Consider the following 20,036-nt stretch of genomic DNA (forward strand, 5'->3'; position numbering starts at 1 on the left):
CCATCTCCATGGGGTGAGTCCCAGATCCATGGGGTGAGTCTCAGATCCATGGGGTGAGTCCCATCCCCATGGGGTGAGTCCCATCCCCATGGGGTGAGTCCCATCTCAGTGTGCCCTTGGCTGGGGTGGGTTAGGGGCCGTGCTGAGCAGGACCAGCTCCCTGCAGTGCTCCAGATGTGCCATCCCTTGCCTGTGCCTGCCACTGCAGGGATCCCTCAGGGCTCAGCTCCAGGTCAGCCCCACAGGGCAGCGCCACCCTCACCTGTCAGGGACCTCAGGGATCCAGTGCTGGGCACAGGGCAGTCCCAGCTCCAGGCAGGACCCAACCCCTCCATGCTCCTGCCAGGGGCTGCTGCCTGTGCTCAGGAGTAGGGTTTACACCCAGGCCCCACACTGAAACCAGGGCATGAGAGCACATGCAAAGCAGTGATTCACACATCACCAGGAAGCTCATTTTCCTTCCACCGAGTGCCAATAAAATGCTGCTCTAGACAGCAGCCAAAGCCTCTTCCTTCCATCCCAGAGCATCACTGCCTGCTGTGTCAGCGGGGCTGGGCTGTGGACACAGGCATTGTGTCAGTGCCAAACCCAAACCTCGCTTGGGGTGCATTAAAGACTTCGTTGGTGACTTAACACATCTGTGGAATCAGCAGAAACCATGGGTGACTTTACCCAATTAAAGGCTATTAATTGAGACCTGTGAATGAGCTGCTAGGGGCAGTGATTTACAGGGCTAACACTCAATGAAACTGGAAGTTTTATAAGGCATTTAAAAACAATCATGAGAAACTTGCAAACTCAGATGTTTGCAGGAACAAACAGAACTGCCCTGCAGGGGCTGTGTGAGGAGGCCATGGCACAGCAACACCAGGACTTGGGACTCTGAGCGTCAGGGCTCCACATCTGGAAGGTGCTGCAAAGTTCACCATTTATGTTCTTTTTCCTGTCTTTATATCTACAGGTGGTTGTTGGACCTGACCTGCAAGAAATCTAAGGTTCTACTTCTCCATTTTCTGCAGTTTTTGGTTGTCATTTGGCCTTGGTTTGAGCTGGAGGTTGGGCATTCATTGCTTACGTGAGACAGTGGCACTGTGGATCAGGGCAACACAGGCACCCTGTACATGAATGGAAGAGTGCTGGAAGCTGTGAATTCCGCAGCACACTCCAAAGGACGGGCATTGCTGGCTGCCCACAGTGGTGGCATCCAGTGCCACCTGCCCCATGCTGCCCTTCACACCCTGGATGGCACCAAAACCCCGACCTGGGCAGTGGGGGCTGTGCTGGCCCCAGCCCACCATGGGCACAGGGTCAGGGTGTGTTATCCTGCAGTGCCCTCCCCCTCTCCAGCCCCACAGGACCCAATTCCCCATCCTGCAGCAGGAATGGGGCTGATGGGCTCCCCAAGGAGCCAGGCAGGAGAGGCAGAGCAGCCCACCCACCCAGGATGGGCCTGAGCAGGAAACAATTCCTCAACACCTCCCTGCTTGAGCAGGAAGGGGGGGCTGGATCACACAATCACAGAATTGTGGAATGTCCTGAGCTGGGAGGACCCACAAGGACCATCCAGCCCAACCCCTGCCCTGCACAGACACCCCCAAGTCCCACCCTGGGCATCCCTGGCAGAGCTGCCCAAACACTCCTGGAGCTCTGGCAGCCTCGGGGCTGTGCCCATTCCCTGGGGAGCCTGGGCAGTGCCAGCACCCTCTGGGGCAGAACCTTTCCTGACATCCAGCCTGACCCTGCCCTGGCACAGCTCCATCCTAGCAAACCTCCCCTGGCCCCTCCCAGCATCCCCATTCCACCATGTGGATCCCTCACTCTGTGCCCCATCTGATGGCCCCAATGAGAGGCTCCACATCCCCTCTGCTGAAACCCTGGGGCCCTGGCTGGATTCCAGCCCCAAGAGCTTCTGCTCCATTGTCCCAGGGGGTCTGTGAGCCTCTGCAGCCCCATCCTGGCCCGTAATGCTGTGGGCACTGGCCTGAGCCTGGTTCCCTGGAACGTGCATTGGCCAGATGGCCCCAGGACATCAATCCCAACATGTCCCAGAGATCTAAACACGTCTCCAGAACAGCCCTGGATAAGGGGAGCTGGCCATAGTTCCTGTGTGGATGCAGGGGCAGCACCAGGCTCTGCAATATTTCACCATGGCTTTGCTTCTGGGTCTCGAGCAGGCAGAGAAGAGCACGAGGCTGCCTCACTGCCAGCACTGCTTTAGCACCAGGACAGCCCCAAACACTGCCCCAGCATTTATCAGCACCTTCTCAGTACCAAATGCATCCTCCCTCACATCCATGCCACCCCATGGGGACAGTGGCACCAGGGAGTGCCCTGCATGGCAGTGCATGGACAGACCACGAGCTGCTGTGAGCCCTGGCAGGAGTCTGCTGCAGGCTGGGCTCCTCAGCAGGGCTGGGACATCTGTGCTGGACCCTGTGGAGAAGGATTTGGACCCTGGGCTGGCAGCAGCCTCTGGAGCTTTGAGCTCCTGCCAGGGCATTGGCACCACCCCAGGGAGGGCAGAGCCACAGGAGCCCTGCACTGCACACAGCACACACACACTCTGCACTCTGCAGTGTCACTGAGCAGCTCCTGGCTGCCTGCTCTGCTCGGGCTCCCTGGCACACAGCCTAACCCCCGTGCCCATGAGCTGTGCTCCAGGGAGGTGCTGCACAAGGGGCTCCTCAAAGGGCCACAGCATGGAGCTGGAGCTGGAGCTGGAGCTGGAGCTGGAGCTGGAGCTGGAGCTGGACTGGGTGATCCTCGGGTCCCTTCCAAGGCAGGGAATTCCACGACCCCTGCTCCGTGTCCTGTGGCAGAGGCTGCTCCTCTGCAGCCTGTCAGGGAGTGTTTCACCTCACAGCTCCCGGGAAGATGCCCTGCTAGGGAAGGGCAGAGCTCCTACCCCTGGCACCAGGGCAGTGCCTTGATGTGCCAGCCAGAGGTGCTGCCCACGGGGACAGTGAGAGCACACAGCAGAGCTGGAGGACAGCAGAGCCCTGCAAACATGGAATCCCTGAATGCTTTGGGCTGGAAGGGATCTCAGAGCTCATCCTGTTCTACCCCCTGTCATGGGCAGGGGCACCTTCACAGGCCAGGCTGCTCAGATCTCCACAATGAAGCACTTTGAGGCTGTGAATGCTCTGCACGACCCTCCCCAGGCTGCTCCTGGGATCCCTCACCCTGGGCTCAGCCCTGCTCTGCTCTGCTACCCCAGACTCACCATGTGCTCCACTGGCAGGTGGGGACAGCAGCACACCACAGAGTCCTGGCATGTCCTGAGCTGGAAGGGACCCACAAGGACCATCCAGTCCAACCCCTGCTCTGCACAGACCCCCCAACAATCCCACCCTGGGCATCCCTGGCAGCGCTGCCCAAACACTGCTGGAGCTCTGGCAGCCTCGGGGCTGTGCCCATTCCCTGGGGAGCCTGGGCAGTGCCAGCACCCTCTGGGGAAGAACCTTTCCTGAGATCCAGCCTGACCGTGCCCTCGGCTCTGGTGGCTGCCCACAGAGAGCAGAGATCGGAGTTGCCTTCGGGAGGAGCTGCAGCCCCTGGCGAGGGGTCGGGGGCAGAGCTGCTTCCCAGCACCAGCACAGGCCCCGAGCCAGCTCCAGGCAACCCCGGCACAACCTCCCGAGGCACGGCAGCCACTCCGTGCCAGTGCAGCACCTGGGGCCTTTCCAGCAGCCTGGGAGCCCCCAGTGAGCACCACAGGCTGCTCTGCCATGTCCCAGGGACTGCAGCACCCTGCTCTGCCCTGCCTGGTGTCCCAGAGACTGCAGCACCCTGCTCTGCCCTGCCTGGTGTCCTAGGGACTGCAGCACCCTGCTGCTGCTCTGGGACTGCAGCACTCTGCTCCTGCTCCTGCTCTGCCTCTCCCGAGCCCGGCAGCAGCAGCGTGCTCAGAGCGGGATGCCCGGGCCGAGCTGGGCCGGGCCGGGCGCTGACTCAGGCCGGGCCCCGGCGGTGCCGCACCGGGAGGTGCCGGGATCGGGCTGGAGCGGGGCCGGGAGCTGCCGGGACAGGCAGCGCTGTGGGAAGCAGGGAGTGCCCGGGCACCGCCGCCCTGGGCGCTGCCAGCCGCAGGGACGGGCAGAGCGGGGCCGGGGCTGGGCTGAGCTCCGGCCCTGCCTCCGCCTGCTGCAAAACTGCGAGGATGGAGCTGCAGGGCCCGGGAGAATGGAGCTGCAGGGCCCGGGAGAATGGAGCTGCAGGGCCCGGGAGAATGGAGCTGCAGGGCCCGGGAGAATGGAGCTGCAGGGCCCGGGAGAATGGAGCTGCAGGGCCCGGGAGAATGGATCTGCAGGGCCCGGGAGAATGGAGCTGTGGGCTGGGAGAATGGAGCTGCAGGGCCCGGGAGAATGGAGCTGTGGGCTGGGAGAATGGAGCTGCGGGGCCTGGGAGAATGGATCTGCAGGCCTGGGAGAATGGAGCTGCAGGGCTGGGAGAATGGAGCTGCAGGGCCCGGGAGAATGGAGCTGCAGGGCTGGGAGAATGGAGCTGCAGGGCCCGGGAGAATGGAGCTGCAGGGCTGGGAGAATGGATCTGCAGGGCCTGGATGGATCTGCAGAGCCTGGGAGAAAGAATGGATCTGCAGGGAGGGCCCAGGAGAATGGATCTGCAGGGAGAATTGATCTGCAGGGCCCAGGAGAACGGATCTGCAGAGCCTGGGAGAAAGAATGGATCTGCAGGGCCTGGGAGGATGGATCTCCAGGGCTGGGAGAATGGATCTGCAAGGCTGGGAGAATGGATTTTAGGGCCTGGGAGAATGGAGAATGGATCTGCAGGGCCTGGGAGAATGGAGAATGGATCTCCAGGGCCTGGGAGAATGGATCTCCAGGGCTGGGAGAATGGATCTCAGGGCCTGGGAGAATGGATTTTAGGGCCTGGGAGAATGCAGAATGGATCTCAGGGCCTGGGAGGATGGATCTCAGGGCCTGCACAGGGGAGGTGTTTCCAAGGCACACACAGCTGATGCCCCCAGTGCTCCTGTCTCCTGTTGCTGTGCATCAGGCAGGCAGGAAATGTCCCTTGCTGGACCATCACCCAGCCACCCTCTGGATGTTTCCCAGTGTCCCAGCAGTGCCACCCCACCCAGCTCTCCCCTTTGCCCGCCACACCTCGGTTTTGAGGAGGGAGGTGGTGGGGAGCTGGTTGTCCTCCACTTGTGCCTCACTGATTCTGAGCTTCCCAGAGCCTGGGAAATTCCCCAAATTCCCCAATTCCCCAAAACCTGGTGGTGTGTGTTGAAGGAGGGAAAATAAATCCTCATCCAACAGGAACACACGGGAGAAACCTGCAGGACACCCCCACATGACCAGGCAAGGGATGGGGAGGACAGGCAGCCTCAGCAAGGAGGACACAAAACATCTCACCAAGGGACAAGATTCACCACCCTGTGCATCCTCCATCCCCACTGCTCTGGGAAAGGCTCCTTGGAGGCTGGATTTTGCTTTATCAACAGCATGGGACAGGCTGTCATAACATAACAGGGCAGCAAACAGCCCTCCAGGCCTCTGGTGCCTTGGGCTGGCTGCCAGTCCAGGTTCAGCTCCAGATCCAGATCCAAAACCAGATCCAGATCCACCAGGAACACTGGGGGGTCTGCAGGTGATGTGTCCCCAGGGACAGCACACGTGTGACATGCTATCGATTCCCAGCCAGATGGAAGAGATCTGCCCCTGGAGCACAGAGCAGTGGCCTCCTCACACAGCTTTATCTCAAGGCTTCCTTGCATGCTGTCAGGAACATGCAGAGGAGGCAAACACAGCTGGTCAGAGCCTTTAGCAAGAGCTGGAAATAGGAATGGAAATAGCCTGGAAGGTGAGTTAGTGACTATTCCATGGGCCAAGAGGCTTGGAAGAAGTGCCCCTGTCCATGGTGTCCCACAGGGGACCAGAGAGCAGCCAGTGGGGCTCTGGTACAGAAGTGGCCATGATGAGGATTGCCCCAAGGTGCAGCAGGAAAAGCAGCTCAGAGCACCGAGGTGTGTCACCAAACTGCCAAGGAGTGTAGCTGAGCTGATGCTGGGAGGCACAGGGACAGGGCTTAGGGGGTCCTGGGTGGTTGCTGTGACCTCTCACAGCCTGGGCAGCAGGTGGGCAACTCCTGGAGCTGTGCTGAGCCTGGATCAGAGCCTCAGGATGGAGAGCACACCTGCACCCCTCAGCACCTCTTTATTTACAGACACAACAACACTGGGGGGGGCAGTGGGACACTCCTGAGGCCTCTGCCCCCTGGAAGCCCCACTCCTGCAGCCAGGGCTCTGTGCAGCCCCTGCAGCTCCTGAGGCTCCTCTCTCCCTGAGCCTCTACTTCCTTCGGCTGCCCACCATGGTCTTCCCACGGGCACCCTTGGATCTGCAAGGGAAGAGGAACAGCACGTGCAAAAAGGCATCAGTGACCACACAGGGAGGAGGAGATGGCTGCTATCAGGGGTCCTGCAGCCTTTTCCCGTTGGAAACTGCCCTGGGGTTTGTGCTGGCCCCAGGTAAACCTTGGGACTTGAGCCAAAGAGCCTTGGGACCCCCTGGGAACAAGCTCATGCAGTTGCCAGGTGATTCTAAGGACCCACCATTTCCCTCCCATGTTTCTCCCCCCCAAGAAGAATCGACAAGCTGCATCTGTGGCTGCAGAGGGATAAAAGCAGCTGCAGGATCCTTTAGGACCCAGCCCATGGCTTGCCTTAATGAGCACAGGGGAGCACAGAGGAGGAGTTTGGGTGGGCAGTGAAGGGCAGTGAAGGGCACAGAAGGGCACTGAAGGGCACTGAAGGGCATTTCTGGCTACCAATCCTTGGGATTGCCTCATCCCTGAGCCCTGCTTCTGCCCTGGGGTCCTGGTGTCCCTGCCACACACATGGAGTGGGACACACGGAGCTCCTGTGCAGGGACACACACAGCCCTCAGAAATGTCTGTACTCACCCTTTGCTGCAGGATCACACCGTGGTGGGGCAGGAGAGAAGAGAGATCTGGTGTAAGTGGGTGGGAGCTGCTGCCCCTGACACACGGGTGGGCTGAGCACCTCCCACATGAGGGGGAAGTGGGATGGGGATGTGGGAGCACCGGGGTGCTCCTGGGAGTAGGGGTCAAACAGCGTCTCCCACCCTCCTATGAACAGTTCCCCAGCCACCTGCAGGGGCCATGGGCATAGGGAAGGTTCCCCTGGCCTTGTGGGCCTGCACAAATCCCACAGCCCGTGGGACTTCCCCTGCTGGACAAGCTGGGATCTCCAGCAGCTTCCTGAGGTGCTGGGCAGAGCCCCTGCAGGGAGGGGGTGGCTGGAGAATGGAAGGACCCCAGAGGACACAAAGCTTCCCCTGCAGAGGAGGGTTCTCCCTGGGGCCCATTCCCTGCCAAGGTCTCTGGAGAGGGGGGAGCTGGTGGCAGTGGGACCATGGAGGTCCATCAGGAGCAGAAAGGCAGGGACTGAGATCCTGGGACAGACCTGCAGGTCCAGGAATGCCAGGCACCAGCAAGACCAGAGGCAGGAGGGGAAGGGGAGGAGGTGGTTTAGCAAGGGAGATCCACAGGGAGGGAACTGGGGAGCTGGAAGGGCAGGAGATGGAGGAGGGATGTGCAGCCACTTACACTTTCTGGTGGTCACTGATGCGATTTCGAAGAACATTGATCTGCAATGAAAAATGGTGGGTGGTGAGGTCTGGCAAGAAAAAGCTGCAGGTGGACAGTGAGGTCTGACAAGAAGCCCCAGGTGGGGGCAAGGCTGGCTGAAGATGCATCACTGCTCTCTTTTCCCCAGCAGTTTTTCTGTGGGGTTTAGAATCCCAGAATCCCAGGATGGCTGGAGTTGGAAGGGACCTCCAAGCCCATCTGATTCCACCTCCTGCAATGAGCAGGGACACCTTTCACAGTCCCAGGTTGCTCAGGGCTCCATCCTGCCTGGCCTGTGATGTATTTGCCCTGTGGTGGTGCCAGGTACACGTCCCCAGGAGCTGGGAGATCACAGCCCAGCTCATCCCCTGGCTGGGGAGCACAAGGAGCAGTCAGGAACACAGAGGGTGGACAAATCACAGATGCCCTGGGGCTCACCTCATATTTCTGCCGCTTGAATTTCTCCTGCAGGTCAAATTTCTCAGCCTCCAGGTCATGGATGTTCTGCCACAGCTCCTTGGCCTTGTCCCTGCAGGAAGAGCCAGCTGGGGACAGTGCAGGGAAGGGCTGTGGCTCCCAGGGAGCTCAGCAGGGATGGGGCACTGGTGCCAACCCCTCATCTGCTCCCGGGGATGGGGCTCAGGAGGCTCCCAGACAGGGATGTGTTATCCAGGCAGTGAGTTCAGGACAAGAGCCACGGGGGAGGTCAGTACACATGGGGACACACATCCCACCCGTGTGACCCTGGCTCCCCAGGACACCCTTGTGCCACCCGTGTGACCCTGGCTCCTCAGGACACCCCTGTGCCACCCGTGTGACCCTGGCTCCCCAGGACACCCCTGTGCCACCCGTGTGACCCTGGCTCCTCAGGACACCCCTGTGCCATCTGTGTGACCCTGGCTCCCCAGGACACCCCTGTGCCACCCGTGTGACCCTGGCTCCTCAGGACACCCCTGTGCCATCTGTGTGGCCCTGGCTCCCCAGGACACCCCTGTGCCACCCGTGTGACCCTGGCTCCTCAGGACACCCCTGTGCCATCTGTGTGACCCTGGCTCCCCAGGACACCCCTGTGCCACCCGTGTGACCCTGGCTCCTCAGGACACCCCTGTGCCATCTGTGTGACCCTGGCTCCCTCTCATGGCTGGTGCCATGAGTGGCAGCCTGGCCATGGTAGCCCTGCACAGCCTTGGCACCCGTGCCCCCACGGGATGTCACAGCCCATCCCCAGCTGTGCCATCTCCTCAGCTGGAAGCTCCAGGGAGCTGTCCCCAGCCCAGGAGCTGTCCCCAGCCCAGGCTCCTGTCCTGGCTGTCCCTCCTGCAGCCTGTGCTCACCTCAGCTTGTCTTCACTGAGGTGGTCGATGTTCAGGGGCTTCCGTCGCTCACTGAGGATCTTCTTCTTCTTCTCCCGCTCTGTTTGCTTCTTGCCACCCTTTTTCTCTGACTGAGGGAACCATCACTCCACTGGAGAGAAGGAAGTCTGCCCAGCCTTCGCTGTCCCCCATCCCGAGTTCTGCACCCAACACCCTCAGCTTTTGGGACTCCAGAAGCACATGAGGTCCTCAAGGACATTTTGGCAACAGTGGACAAGACACCTTGTCCTTGTCCCCATCCCTGTCCCTGAGGCAAGGCTGGAGCTGCACATCTGCAGAGCAGGGCTGAGCTCGGGGCCGCTCTGAGCTCACTCTGGCCTGGTTGCTCCTCACCCAAGCACAGTTCCCTGTCCCTCCTGCCTCTAAACCCCCAGTGTCACATGGATGAGGCCAGCCCATGGCCAAGCCTCCCCAGGAGCAGCAGTGGCTCCATCCCAGCCCCTGGGGAGGCTCCCACCTTCTGCATGTATCCCCCAAAGTGCAGCATGTTGGAGAACGCCTTCTTCTTCCGCGCCTCCTCCTCCGCCCTCTTCCGCGCCTCCTCTTCCTCCTTGCGGGCTCTTTCCTCCTGCCAGGGTCAGAGGGCGGTCAGCAGTGGATGGATGGACACACAGCTCGTGTCCCAGGCCCCATTTCCAGAGGGCACTCACGGCCATGCGGGCCTGGCGCTCCTTCTCCCGCTCGCTGCGGATCCGCTGCTGCTCCGCCCGCTCCGCTCGCCGCTGCTCCTGCACGGGGAGGGCACCTGGGCTTGGACACCGCCGGGAATCTGCATCCTCTCTGCCCCCAGGGACAGAGCCCTGACCCCGAGAGCCCCAGGGGAGCCTGGGCACAGTGACCCGGGGAGAGGTGCATCGGCACCGGGCACTGCAGCACCACCGGGGGCATCCCAGCGAGCAGGGACAGGAAGGGAAGGGCTGGAGCTGGGCCAGGGCAGGGTCAGGCTGGAGAGCAGGAAAGGCTCTTCCCCAGAGGGTGCTGGCACTGCCCAGGCTCCCCAGGGAATGGGCACGGCCCCGAGGCTGCCAGAGCTCCAGGAGTGTTTGGGCAGCACTGCCAGGGATGGGGTGGGATGGTTGGGGGGTCTGTGCAGGACAGGGGTTGGACTCAGTGATCCCTCTGGGTCCCTTCCAGCTCAGGAAATTTTATGGTGTGCAGGCACTGGGGTTAATAAAAATCTGGTTCAACCTCAGGCTCTGTCCTGCAGGGTCAGGGGTGTCCCAGGTGTGCCAGCACTGTGGGGAGGGGACAGTGGCTGTGTGCCCACAGGACCGGGTGGCAATAGCCAGAGAGGAGAAGGCTGAACACGTACAATCCTGTCCTTGAGGGACAGCAGCTCCTCTTCCTCCTTCTTCCTGCTCTCAAAGTGGGCTTCGATGAGGGCCTGCAGCTCGTTCAGGTCCTTCTCCATGCGCTTGCGGTGAATGTCCTACAGCAAGCACAGACAGCCAGGGCTCCAGCAGCTGCTGGGCACTGAGGGGGAGCAGAGGGAGGGTAGCACCCCCAGGGGTAGGAACTGGGCCATAACTTACATCAAAATCCAGTCTCTCGCCATCTGGGATCTTGGGGGGCACCAAATTGGGCATGAAGACCCTGCAGAGGAGGGGGAGCCGGAGCACAGTGGGGCTGCAGCAGGTCTGGGACAGCCGTTGCCCCTCACCCATCCCACCCCCTGAGCCCCCGGGTGCAGAGGGGGCACAGCTGGAGGAGAGGGAGTGCAATGCATCCTGCTGGAGGTGCCAGCTGGGCAGCCACAGAGGAAGAGCTGTGGCATTCCCTGGAAATGCTTCCAGGTGCCTGCATGGCTGGAATAACCCTGCAAGCTGCAGACAGGGCCCTTTGCCAGCCCCCTGAGCTGGCAGCCACCCCCTGCCCCCCCAAAGGGCACTGTGTGCTCTGTGTGACCGGGCACACCTGGATCCTTCCTCCTGTGGGGCATGAGGGAGGGCAGGGGATGCCCAGCAGGGGCACAAAGGGGTGAAGGGATGATGGTGGCTGAGGGCAGATCTGCCTCCCACACTGCAGAGTCCCAGGGGCCCAGGAGGACCCCCCGGGCTTCCTGCAATCGTTCACAGTCCTGCTCCCTCGGGGTCAGTCCCTGGCACTCCTGGACACATGTGCCTCATGCCAGCCATAGCCTGGGCTCTGTGTCCCACACTGGGGTGCTCACACACACACACACTTCTGCCACCTGCAGGGTCACAGGGCAGCTGAGCTTCTCCCAAGGAACATACAAAATGCTTCAGAACTGCCTAAAGACCTCGTTCTCAGGGTCCCCTTCATGGGCTGTGTTTTGCTGTCATTTCTCTCCCTTTTCTCTCCATGCCCCAGTCCCACCCTGCCCTGGAGGCTCCCTGTGCCCTGTCCCTTATGGACCAGGGCTGTCACACAGAGCCTCTGCCCTGGCACAGCTCAGACCTTGCCCCGGGGGACACCCTGCCACACTTACTTGGGTTTTGGCTTCGATTCCCCTGCAGGTCCCGGGAGCAGCACAGAAAGACAAGGTCAGTGTCACCGAGGGTTCCTGTCACACCCTGAGCCCAGCCCTCCCTCTCCCCACAGCAGCGAGGTGCCAGCCCTGTGCCCCAGGTGTGCCCCAGGTGTGCCCCCGGTGCTGCTGGCTGAGCAGGGCACAGCTGGAACCCCAGGCAGAGGAACAAGGGTGATACTTCACCTTCCCCGGGCTCCTGCTCCCGCTCTCCCTCTCCACCTGTGGAAAACACGATGCTTTTTGTCCCCATGGCTAGTCCTGCCCAGGGACACTGTGGGGGGCTGTCCCCCTCTTTCCTGTGCTTGTCCCCACTGCAAACCCCAGCTCCATCCCTGCAGGATGAATGGGAGGACAGCAGCCCCTGAGGGACACCCCTCACTCACAGGGGGACCAGGAGAGCCCCAGGTGCTCTCAGGAGGAATCCAGACAAGTTTTGCAGAAGCTCAGGCTGGAAAAGCAGCAGTGCCTCTCCTCTGCTGCTGTATTTTGGGTGAATTTCTGCCAGAGGCAGCACAAATCCATCCCTCCTGCTGCACCTGTCCTGCTAGGGATGTGGCCAGGGCAGCTCTGCCCCATTTACCACAGGTTGTCCCTTTGGCAGCAAATAAATTCAGCACCAAAACCTCATTACAAGGGCCCAGTGTCTGAGGGGAATGGGATCAGGACTGGAATGGCCATCTCTCCTCTGCTCCTGTTTTACCTTCTCCTGCTGCTTTCGTTTCATCTTCTTGCTCTGTTTAAAAGCAATGGGAGAACATGAGCACCCCTGGGTGAGGGCAGCCACACCCCAGCACAGAGGGGCCCCAGCACCCTGACTTGGGGCCACAGCCAGGATCTGAGCCTGCCCCAGCAGAGGGGACAGCACAGGGTCACACACCATGCCCCAAAGCCACCTCATGAACCCAGTGCTCTTTTGGTGATCAGACACATCAGAGCTTGATCCCAGCTCTGGAAACCCCCTCTGAGGCAGTGGACCCCTTGGTGAGCCAGGCTTGGCCCATTTTTGGCATTATTTCAGAGGGCTGGATGCAGCCACAAGCAGCAAATTTGTATTTCATGGATTTCATCACAATTTCATGTTTGTGGGGCCCAGACAGAGCAGGGAAGGGCATCTCAGTTTGACACCCCCTTGCTGCACACCCCATCTGGGTGACGTCCCCCTGTCACAGCCCTGCTGGGACATCCCAGCCCCCAGCTGGCAGCCCTGGAGCAGAGCATGGCCCCACCAAGCCACCATGGCCCAGCCTGGCATGGTCCCCACTCACCTTCTGCCTTGGCTTCTGTGCTCTCCTCCTCCACCTCCTCTACCTGCTCCTCCTGACCTGTGCAGGGAGGGCGGAGTGAGCACAGCAGTGTTCCCTGGCTCCTGCAGCTCCTCACATTCATCCTCCTCACGTTTATCCCTGCAGCTCCTCACACTTATCCCTGCAGCTCCTGCAGCTCCTCACACTTATCTCTGCAGCTCCTCATGTCTATCCCTGCAGCTCCTCACGTCTATCCCTGCAACTCCTCACCCTTATCCCTGCAGCTCCTCACGTTCATCCCTGCAGCTCCTCACCCTTATCTCTGCTGCTCCTCACACTTTTCCCTGTAGCCCCTCACACTTATCCCTTCAGCCCCTTACATTTATCCCTGCAGCTCCTCACATCCATCCCTTCAGCCCCTCACATTTATCCCTGCAGCTCCTCACGTTTATCCCTGCAGCTCCTCACAGTTACCATCCCTGCAGTTCCTCACATTTATCCCTGCAGCTCCTCACACTCATCCCTGTTGCTCCTCATGTTTATCCCTGCATCTCCTCACATTTATCCCTGCAGCTCCTCACGTTTATCCCTGCAGCTCCTCACACTCATCCCTGTTGCTCCTCATGTTTATCCCTGCTGCTCCTCATGTTTATCCCTGCTGCTCCTCACATTTATCCCTGCAGTTCCTCACGTTTATCCCTGCTGCTCCTCACACTCATCCCTGCAGCTCCTCACATCTCTCCTGCTTTGGGACAGAGCCCAGAGGGACCTGGGCAGCCTCAGTGGCTGGGGAGCAAAGGGCTCCTCTCTAACCCTACCCTGGGCTGCCTGTGCTCCTCAGGGCAAAACCCCCTAAATTAATGAAATGCAAGGATTTGTCGCCACCTCCTGCCTTGTCCCTCATCCCCTCTCGCTCTGCAGACCCCTCCCAGCCCAGGAGGAAGGAGGGATCCCCATAGCTCTGCTCTGGCAGGGAGCCCCAGGGCTGGCTGAGGATGCGCTGTGACGCTGCTGGAGCCTTTTTCCACTGGAGGGAGCAGCGTCCCCGCGGGATTCCCCGGCGGAGCCAGAGCGATGCTCTGCCCTGGGAACACCCGCGGGGCCACGGCCAAAAAAAGGGGAAGGAAAAGATGACAGCAAAGACAGCAAACCACGGCTGGCAGATATAGAGACAAGGCACAGACAGAGGATGGACACACAGCACGGCAGGGCACGGCAGGAGTGCAGGAAGAAGAGAGAGAAGTGGAAGAATGAAAGAAAACCATTCCCCAGCCAGGGAGAGGCAGAACACATGGAGCCAGGAGTTCTCCCGAGAGCAGAGAGAGGAAATAATGAAAGGTGCAATAACTACCGTCATCTTCCTCTATCCATTCTTCCTCTTCTGAGCCAGGGAGGAGGGAAGGAATAAGCACAGGGATTAGCTGGGTGCCACGGAGGTTGGGCGTGCGTGAGGTGAGGACTGGAGCACAGCAGGGGCTTCCCCCTGCACCTCTCTTTGCTTTTACACTTAGGGTGCTTTGCCTGGCAGTGCCCTAGAGCAGCCACAGGCTCAGCTCAGCCCAGTTCAGCCCAGCCCAGCTCAGCCCAGCCCAGCCTAGCTCAGTCCAGCCCAGTTCAGCCCGGCTCAGCCCTGCCCAGCCTGGCCCAGCTTGGCCCAGCCCAGCTCCTGGGTCTCCATCAGGCCGAGGCAGTGGCAGTTTGAGCTTGGCAAGGCTGTCACACGCTCAGCAGAGCTCCAGCTCCCGTTGGGATGTTGGGATCACCTTTCAGCCCGGCCCAGCTCAGCCCGGCCCAGCCCAGCCCAGCCCAGCCCGGCCCATCCCAGCCCAGCCCAGCCCAGCCCGGCCCAGCTCAGCTCAGCCCAGTTCAGCCCAGCCCAGCTCAGCCCAGCCCAGCCCGGCCCAGCTCAGCTCAGCCCAGCCCAGCCTAACTCAGCTCAGCCCAGCCCAGCTCAGCCCGGCCCAGCCCAGCTCAGCTCCTGTGTCTCCATCAGGCCGAGGCAGTGGCAGTTTGAGCTTGGCAAGGCTGTCACACGCTCAGCAGAGCTCCAGCTCCCGTTGGGATGTTGGGATCACCTTTCAGCCCAGCTCGGCCCAGCTCAGCCCAGCTCAACTCGGCCCAGCTCAGCCCGGCCCAGTTCAGCCCGGTCCAGCCCAGCCCAGCTCCCATGCTGGGTTGTGTCCCCATCAGGCCAAGGCAGTGCCAGTTTGAGCTTGCCAAGGCTGGCACACGCTCAGCAGAGGCTCCAGGTCCCGTTGGGATATTGGGATCACCCCTCAGCCCACAGCCATGTCCAGCATTGCCAGCCCTGCTTTGAGGCACTGACAAAAGAGATCCTGAGAAAATTCAGACTGGTTTGATCCTACTGATGTTTCAGGTGCAGGCATCTCAAACATGGTCACATCAGCCTTTCCTGGACATGGTTTGCCCATTGCAGCCCAGGAGCTGATCCCAACCCCCAGCAAAACACTGAAGCCCTCTCCTTTGGCTCTTGGTCCTTGCAGGTGCAGCTCCTACCTTCCTCCACGCACTCCTCTTCAGAGAGCACACAGGGCACGGACAGAGAGAAGGGAAAGAAGCCTCAGGTTATTGGAGTTTCCCTGATCAGTTTTTGGCCTTAGGGCAGCTGCAGGTGCTCCATGTCCTCTTACCTTCCTGCTCCCTGCAAAGCACAACAGGAATTTAGAGTCACATTGAGCTGCTGGAATGGGGCCATCAGTGAGGGAGGCTGAGGTGAGTTTGGGACTCCTCAAGGCTCCCCTGTCCCACAGCACAGGCCGTGGCTGCTGGGGGGCTGGCAGGTGGCACTGGGAACAGGGACAAGGCCCAGGTCACCCTGCAGGCTGTGGAGAGCAGGGCCTGAAGGTCTGGGCTGGCACTTTGACAGTGGTCAGGGCACTCCTCCATTTTGCAGCATGAGAAGATGAATGACCTTGGCTTGTAATCCCAGAAATGGGAATCTCACATCCCACCTTTGCCCCCAAGTCCTTCCCTGGCCGTGAGGGAGATGCACAGCCCGTCCCAGGGTTAGGTTAGGACTGAGTCTTTTGTCCTTGGGTGTGTGTGACAGCCATCTTGACATCTGCAGTGTCATGCTTTTTATAAGATACAAGAACAAGAAATTTGGTGGGTGATTGCTTGATGATTTATCATCATGGTTTGTAATTTTGTTTGGGTTTGGGGGGGGGTTTAGTTCTGCGGTTAATTCTGTGTTTGTTTGGGGGTGGTTGTGGAGTGATGATGACAGTTGGTTATTGGTTTTGATACTAGGAAATATAGAGGAAGGTTAATTGAAAGTGTATTGATGACAAATGATTTGGATAATGTAGGGATATATGGTTTAATTATTTGACAAAAAAGGTCAAGATAAAAAAAAATGGATGCATAAAATTGAATTTACATACCAGTTCCTAGTAAATGATAAAATAATGAATATGTCTGGCAGCCATTACACTATCTGTAATGATTGCCAGAAACACACAAGTCTGGTGTGGCACTGAAACCCCAGAGGGTTCAGGTCCTTTCCCTGCAGGTGGATGAGCAGTGGGAGCTGTGTTGGAGCTCACCCCTATGACCCAGCCCCATCTCTCCAGGATGTGCCTCCATCAGCAGAAGCTGCTCTCAAATCTGGGCCTTGGAGAGTGATCTGCTCTGCATGTGGCAGCAGGACCCAGCAGCAGCAGATTGGGTTTCCCATCTCCCCACTGACTCTTGGGTTTTCCCATCTCTGTCCCACACATTGAGACTGCAGCATTTTTAATACAGCAATCATCCTTGTCCTGCTCGTGGCTGTGGGTACAGCTCCCCACACAAACTGCCCCTGCTGGGGTCAGGACACAAACTGTGTGTGTTAATTCAGCAATCAAACCTTGTCCTGCCCGTGGGGAGGATCCAGCTCCCCACACAAACTGCCCCTGCTGGGGTCAGGCACTGCCAGGGCAGAGGGGCTCAGGCTGGGGGTCCATGGTGGGTGCTGGGTAACAATGAGAGCACCCCCAAGCAATGCTGCAGTGGGAAATGGTAACAGGGAGAAAGAAAGGGGTTAAATCCACCCCACTTACTGCTCATACTCCTCGGTGACCTCCTCCGTGTCTGACATCCCTGGTTCTCTGGCAGAGGTGGAGGCAGATTGGAAAAAGTGAGGGTTAGAAGTGAGATAAGGGCTGGCACAGCCTGTCCCTCAGCACAGGACAGGGGCACAGAGATGCTGCCTCTCTCCAAAGCCCTTTGGAGCTCCCAGCTGTCCCCAGCCAGGCTGTGACAGCGTTATCTCAGCAGAGATAAGGTGCCTGCCCCCCCCATCCCGGGATCACAGCATGCCCCAAACAGGAGGCAGGAGGTTGGACACCACCTCTGTGAGACTGATAACTCTGTCAGGAGCATGTCCAGGGCACTCAGCCCCCTGGCCCAGCCCTCTCAGGGGCTGTGTTTGCTCAGGGCACAGGAAAATCACCCTATTGCAGTGTTCAGCTTGTTTTGCTTCCTGACTATTCTTAGCCCAGGGATGACCCCTTCTCTCAGATTTCCAGCCCTGCACCAGGCACAGCACAAGCCCTCAGCAAAGCCTCCCAGCCCAGCCCTCCAAGTGCAGAACTGCTGGGAAAGGGGCAGCCTGGCCTCAGCAGGTGCATTTTCCCCCTGTTAGCTAAAAGGAATAATTAACAGCCTGGTTTAGTAACTTAGCCCTCGTTTTAGGGCTAAAACATCTGCAGAAACAGCTTTTCATCCTCCTAGCACATCTGTCTCCCTCCCAGCTGTGCTCAGGAGGACTTTGCTCATTATCTCACCTTATCTGACCTTCACCCAGCACTGCACTGGGAGATCTGCACCCACCAGCCCCATCCCTGGACATCCTGAAGCAGCCCAGAGCCCCATCCTGAGCCCAGCCCAGCCCAGAGCCCCAGCCCAGCCCAGCCCAGCCCAAGCCCAGTCCTGTCCCCTGCTCATGCCAACCCTCAGCAGGGCTGAGATGCCACAGGATGATGCAAGGCAGCTCAGAAATAACTTCCATGTGCTGAAGCACCTGTTCCCAGAGCAGCAAGACTTCCCTGCTGCTGCTACCCAGAGTCTGGGAGCAACTGCTCCTGTTTGCATCTGTCGGGCATTCATTACCCGGGATGGGGAGGCCAGGCCTCAGGAGTGCTTATTCAGGATGCTGGAGCCAGGGCTGGAATGCTCAGGCATGGCAAAGGGGCATTCCAGGAGGGGAACCTTGGCATACCCACGGCTCCAGAGGGTCTCTAATCTCACTGTTCCTCACAAGGAGCTTTTTGGAGACAAATAAAGGCAGAACTCAGCCCCCTCTGCCTCGGGGTCTCTGTCTGCTCCTGCCACCACTGTTCCCCTTCCTGGGTTGGGTCTGGGGCTTGGCTCCAGCACCATCCCCAGGATCCCTGCTTCCCACCAACAGCAAGTCCCACTTTTCCCCCAGGCTCAGCATGGTCCTGATGCCCCAAGTTTGGCCAAATCTGAGCTCCACACAATCATTTCATGACATGGGAGAAGAGGGTTCCCAGTCCCCAAGCCTCTTCCTACATCCTCACTGCCCTCCTCCCTCAGACACCGTTAGATCCCACAGAGCTGAGGGAACAGCAACCAGTCTGCCACTGTTAAGAGGATACACAAAAGAGAAAGTGGCTCAAGGAAATATTTATGCATCCTCTGCACAGAAACACATAAACCTTTTCATTAAAGCTTGGAAATCTTGATTTGGTAGAATTAGGAGAACTCAGCAGATATTACAGAGATGAAGAGGAAACATTGCACTGGCTAGAAAAAAATCTCCCAGAATTTGCTGTGTATTAAACAATCCAGATATTCCTCACACTCCTTGAAATCCCCCTATCCTTTAGCTCAGGCCTGGCTGCTCACAGCTCTGGGGCTCAGTTAATCCTCCACAGTTCTGAGTCTCTGCTTTCCTCCAGGCTGCCCAGACATGGAGCTCTCCTTTCCCAAGAATGGGTCATGTCCCTGCTCCAGGTCTGCTCGGCAGGGTCAGACCAGGCACAGCAGCATCCCATCCCATCCCATCCCATCCCATCCCATCCCATCCCATCCCATCCCATCCCATCCCATCCCATCCCATCCCATCCCATCCCATCCCATCCCATCTCATCCCATCCCATCCCACCCCACCCCATCCCACCCCTGGGCTGCCTCAGAGCCAGGGCCAGGCTGCCCATGGGCATCCCATCCCTGCTGTCACTGCACACAAGGGAATGGGATTCGGGAGATTTCCCAGGGCAGCCAAAACCCCTCTGAGCCACCTGGGCACCCACCAGGGTGGTCCAAAAGAGAAATGGCAAACACAACCCACGGGAGAGGCTGCAGATGCTTTATGCATGGGAATGCCTGCATGGCATAAAACACCGGGGAGAGCGGCTGGGGCACCCCGAGCCTGGAGCCCGTCCCGGAGCCGAGACCGGAGGCGAGACCGGAGCCGATCCCTGCGGAGGGGCAGCCGGGGATGCCCCGATCCGGGAGCCCATCCCAGAGCCCATTCCAGAGCCATCCTGGAGCCCATCCCTGAGCTCATCCCGGAGCCGATTCCCCCGAGGGGCGGCTGGGGACACTCCGATCCCGGGGCTCATCCCGGATCCCATCCCAGGGCCCATCCCAGAGCCCATCCCGGGGCCCATCCCGGACCAGATCCCCCGAGGGGCAGGCGGTGATGCCCCGAGCCCGGAGCCCATCCCGAGCCCATCCCGGATCCCATCCTGGACCCCACCTCGGGGCCCATCCCGAGCCCATCCCGGACCCCATCCCGGATCCCATCCCGAGCCCATCCCGGATCCCATCCTGGACCCCATCCCGAGCCCATCCCAGAGCCATCCCGGATCCCATCCCGGGCCGATCCCGAGCCCATCCCGGACCCCATCCTGGACCCCATCCCGGAGCCCATCCCGGGCCGATCCTGAGCCCATCCCGGACCCCCCCGCGGGCCGGGCGCCGCCCCAGCCGTACCTGGGCGCCGGAGCTGCGGGAGCGCGGGGAGCCGCGGGGTCTGGGCAAGGCTCTTTGGGCCAGGAGGCTTTAAGGGGCTGCAGCGCCCACCCCGGGGCGGGCAGCGCCGCAGGAATGTGCCCGGCGCCCAGCGAGGAATGCAACACTTGTGAGCTGCTATTTCGGCAGCCGCGGCCCTGGCCCCCTCCGCCGCTCCCCCTTCCCCCCCAGGAGCCCATATAAGCCCAAGCTATTGTGTGGCCTCAGAGATTTGCTATTTTAAACCCTCCGGAGCGAGATACGTGAGTGCCCGAGGGGCTGACACAAGCCAGCCCAGCTGTCACCGCGGCCGGGACGCTGATAAGGCAGCGCT

At 59.9% G+C, this 20,036-nt stretch overlaps 1 protein-coding gene across 1 annotated transcript; it reads right to left on the reverse strand.

Moving 5' to 3' along the window:
- Positions 1-6,160: 6,160 nt before the first annotated feature.
- TNNT2 (troponin T2, cardiac type) lies at positions 6,161-19,777 on the reverse strand. The gene is made up of 17 exons (XM_063177850.1): positions 19,685-19,777; positions 16,783-16,830; positions 15,373-15,383; positions 15,239-15,256; positions 14,073-14,102; positions 12,743-12,799; positions 12,178-12,210; positions 11,661-11,696; positions 11,436-11,457; positions 10,519-10,579; positions 10,299-10,415; positions 9,637-9,714; positions 9,444-9,554; positions 8,948-9,057; positions 8,052-8,142; positions 7,593-7,633; positions 6,161-6,362 (listed from the first exon to the last, which is right to left on the reverse strand). The coding sequence occupies exons 2-17, from the start codon at positions 16,818-16,820 to the stop codon at positions 6,314-6,316; spliced, it is 903 nt and encodes a 300-aa protein (XP_063033920.1). The 5' UTR covers positions 16,821-16,830; positions 19,685-19,777; the 3' UTR covers positions 6,161-6,313.
- Between the last annotated feature and the right edge of the window lie 259 nt (positions 19,778-20,036).

Source organism: Melospiza melodia, chromosome 28 (genome assembly GCF_035770615.1).
Source record: "Melospiza melodia melodia isolate bMelMel2 chromosome 28, bMelMel2.pri, whole genome shotgun sequence".
NCBI classification, from domain to species: domain Eukaryota; kingdom Metazoa; phylum Chordata; class Aves; order Passeriformes; family Passerellidae; genus Melospiza; species Melospiza melodia.

Coding starts and splice junctions, on each gene's coding strand:
- TNNT2 (XM_063177850.1), bottom strand. CDS start 16,820: ATGTCAGACACGGAGGAGGTCACCGAGGAGTATGAGCA. Junction 9,058..9,443: donor TTGGGGGATACATGCAGAAG/GTGGGAGCCTCC, acceptor TGGTTCCCTCAG/TCAGAGAAAAAGGGTGGCAA. Junction 7,634..8,051: donor TCAAGCGGCAGAAATATGAG/GTGAGCCCCAGG, acceptor TTTTCATTGCAG/ATCAATGTTCTTCGAAATCG.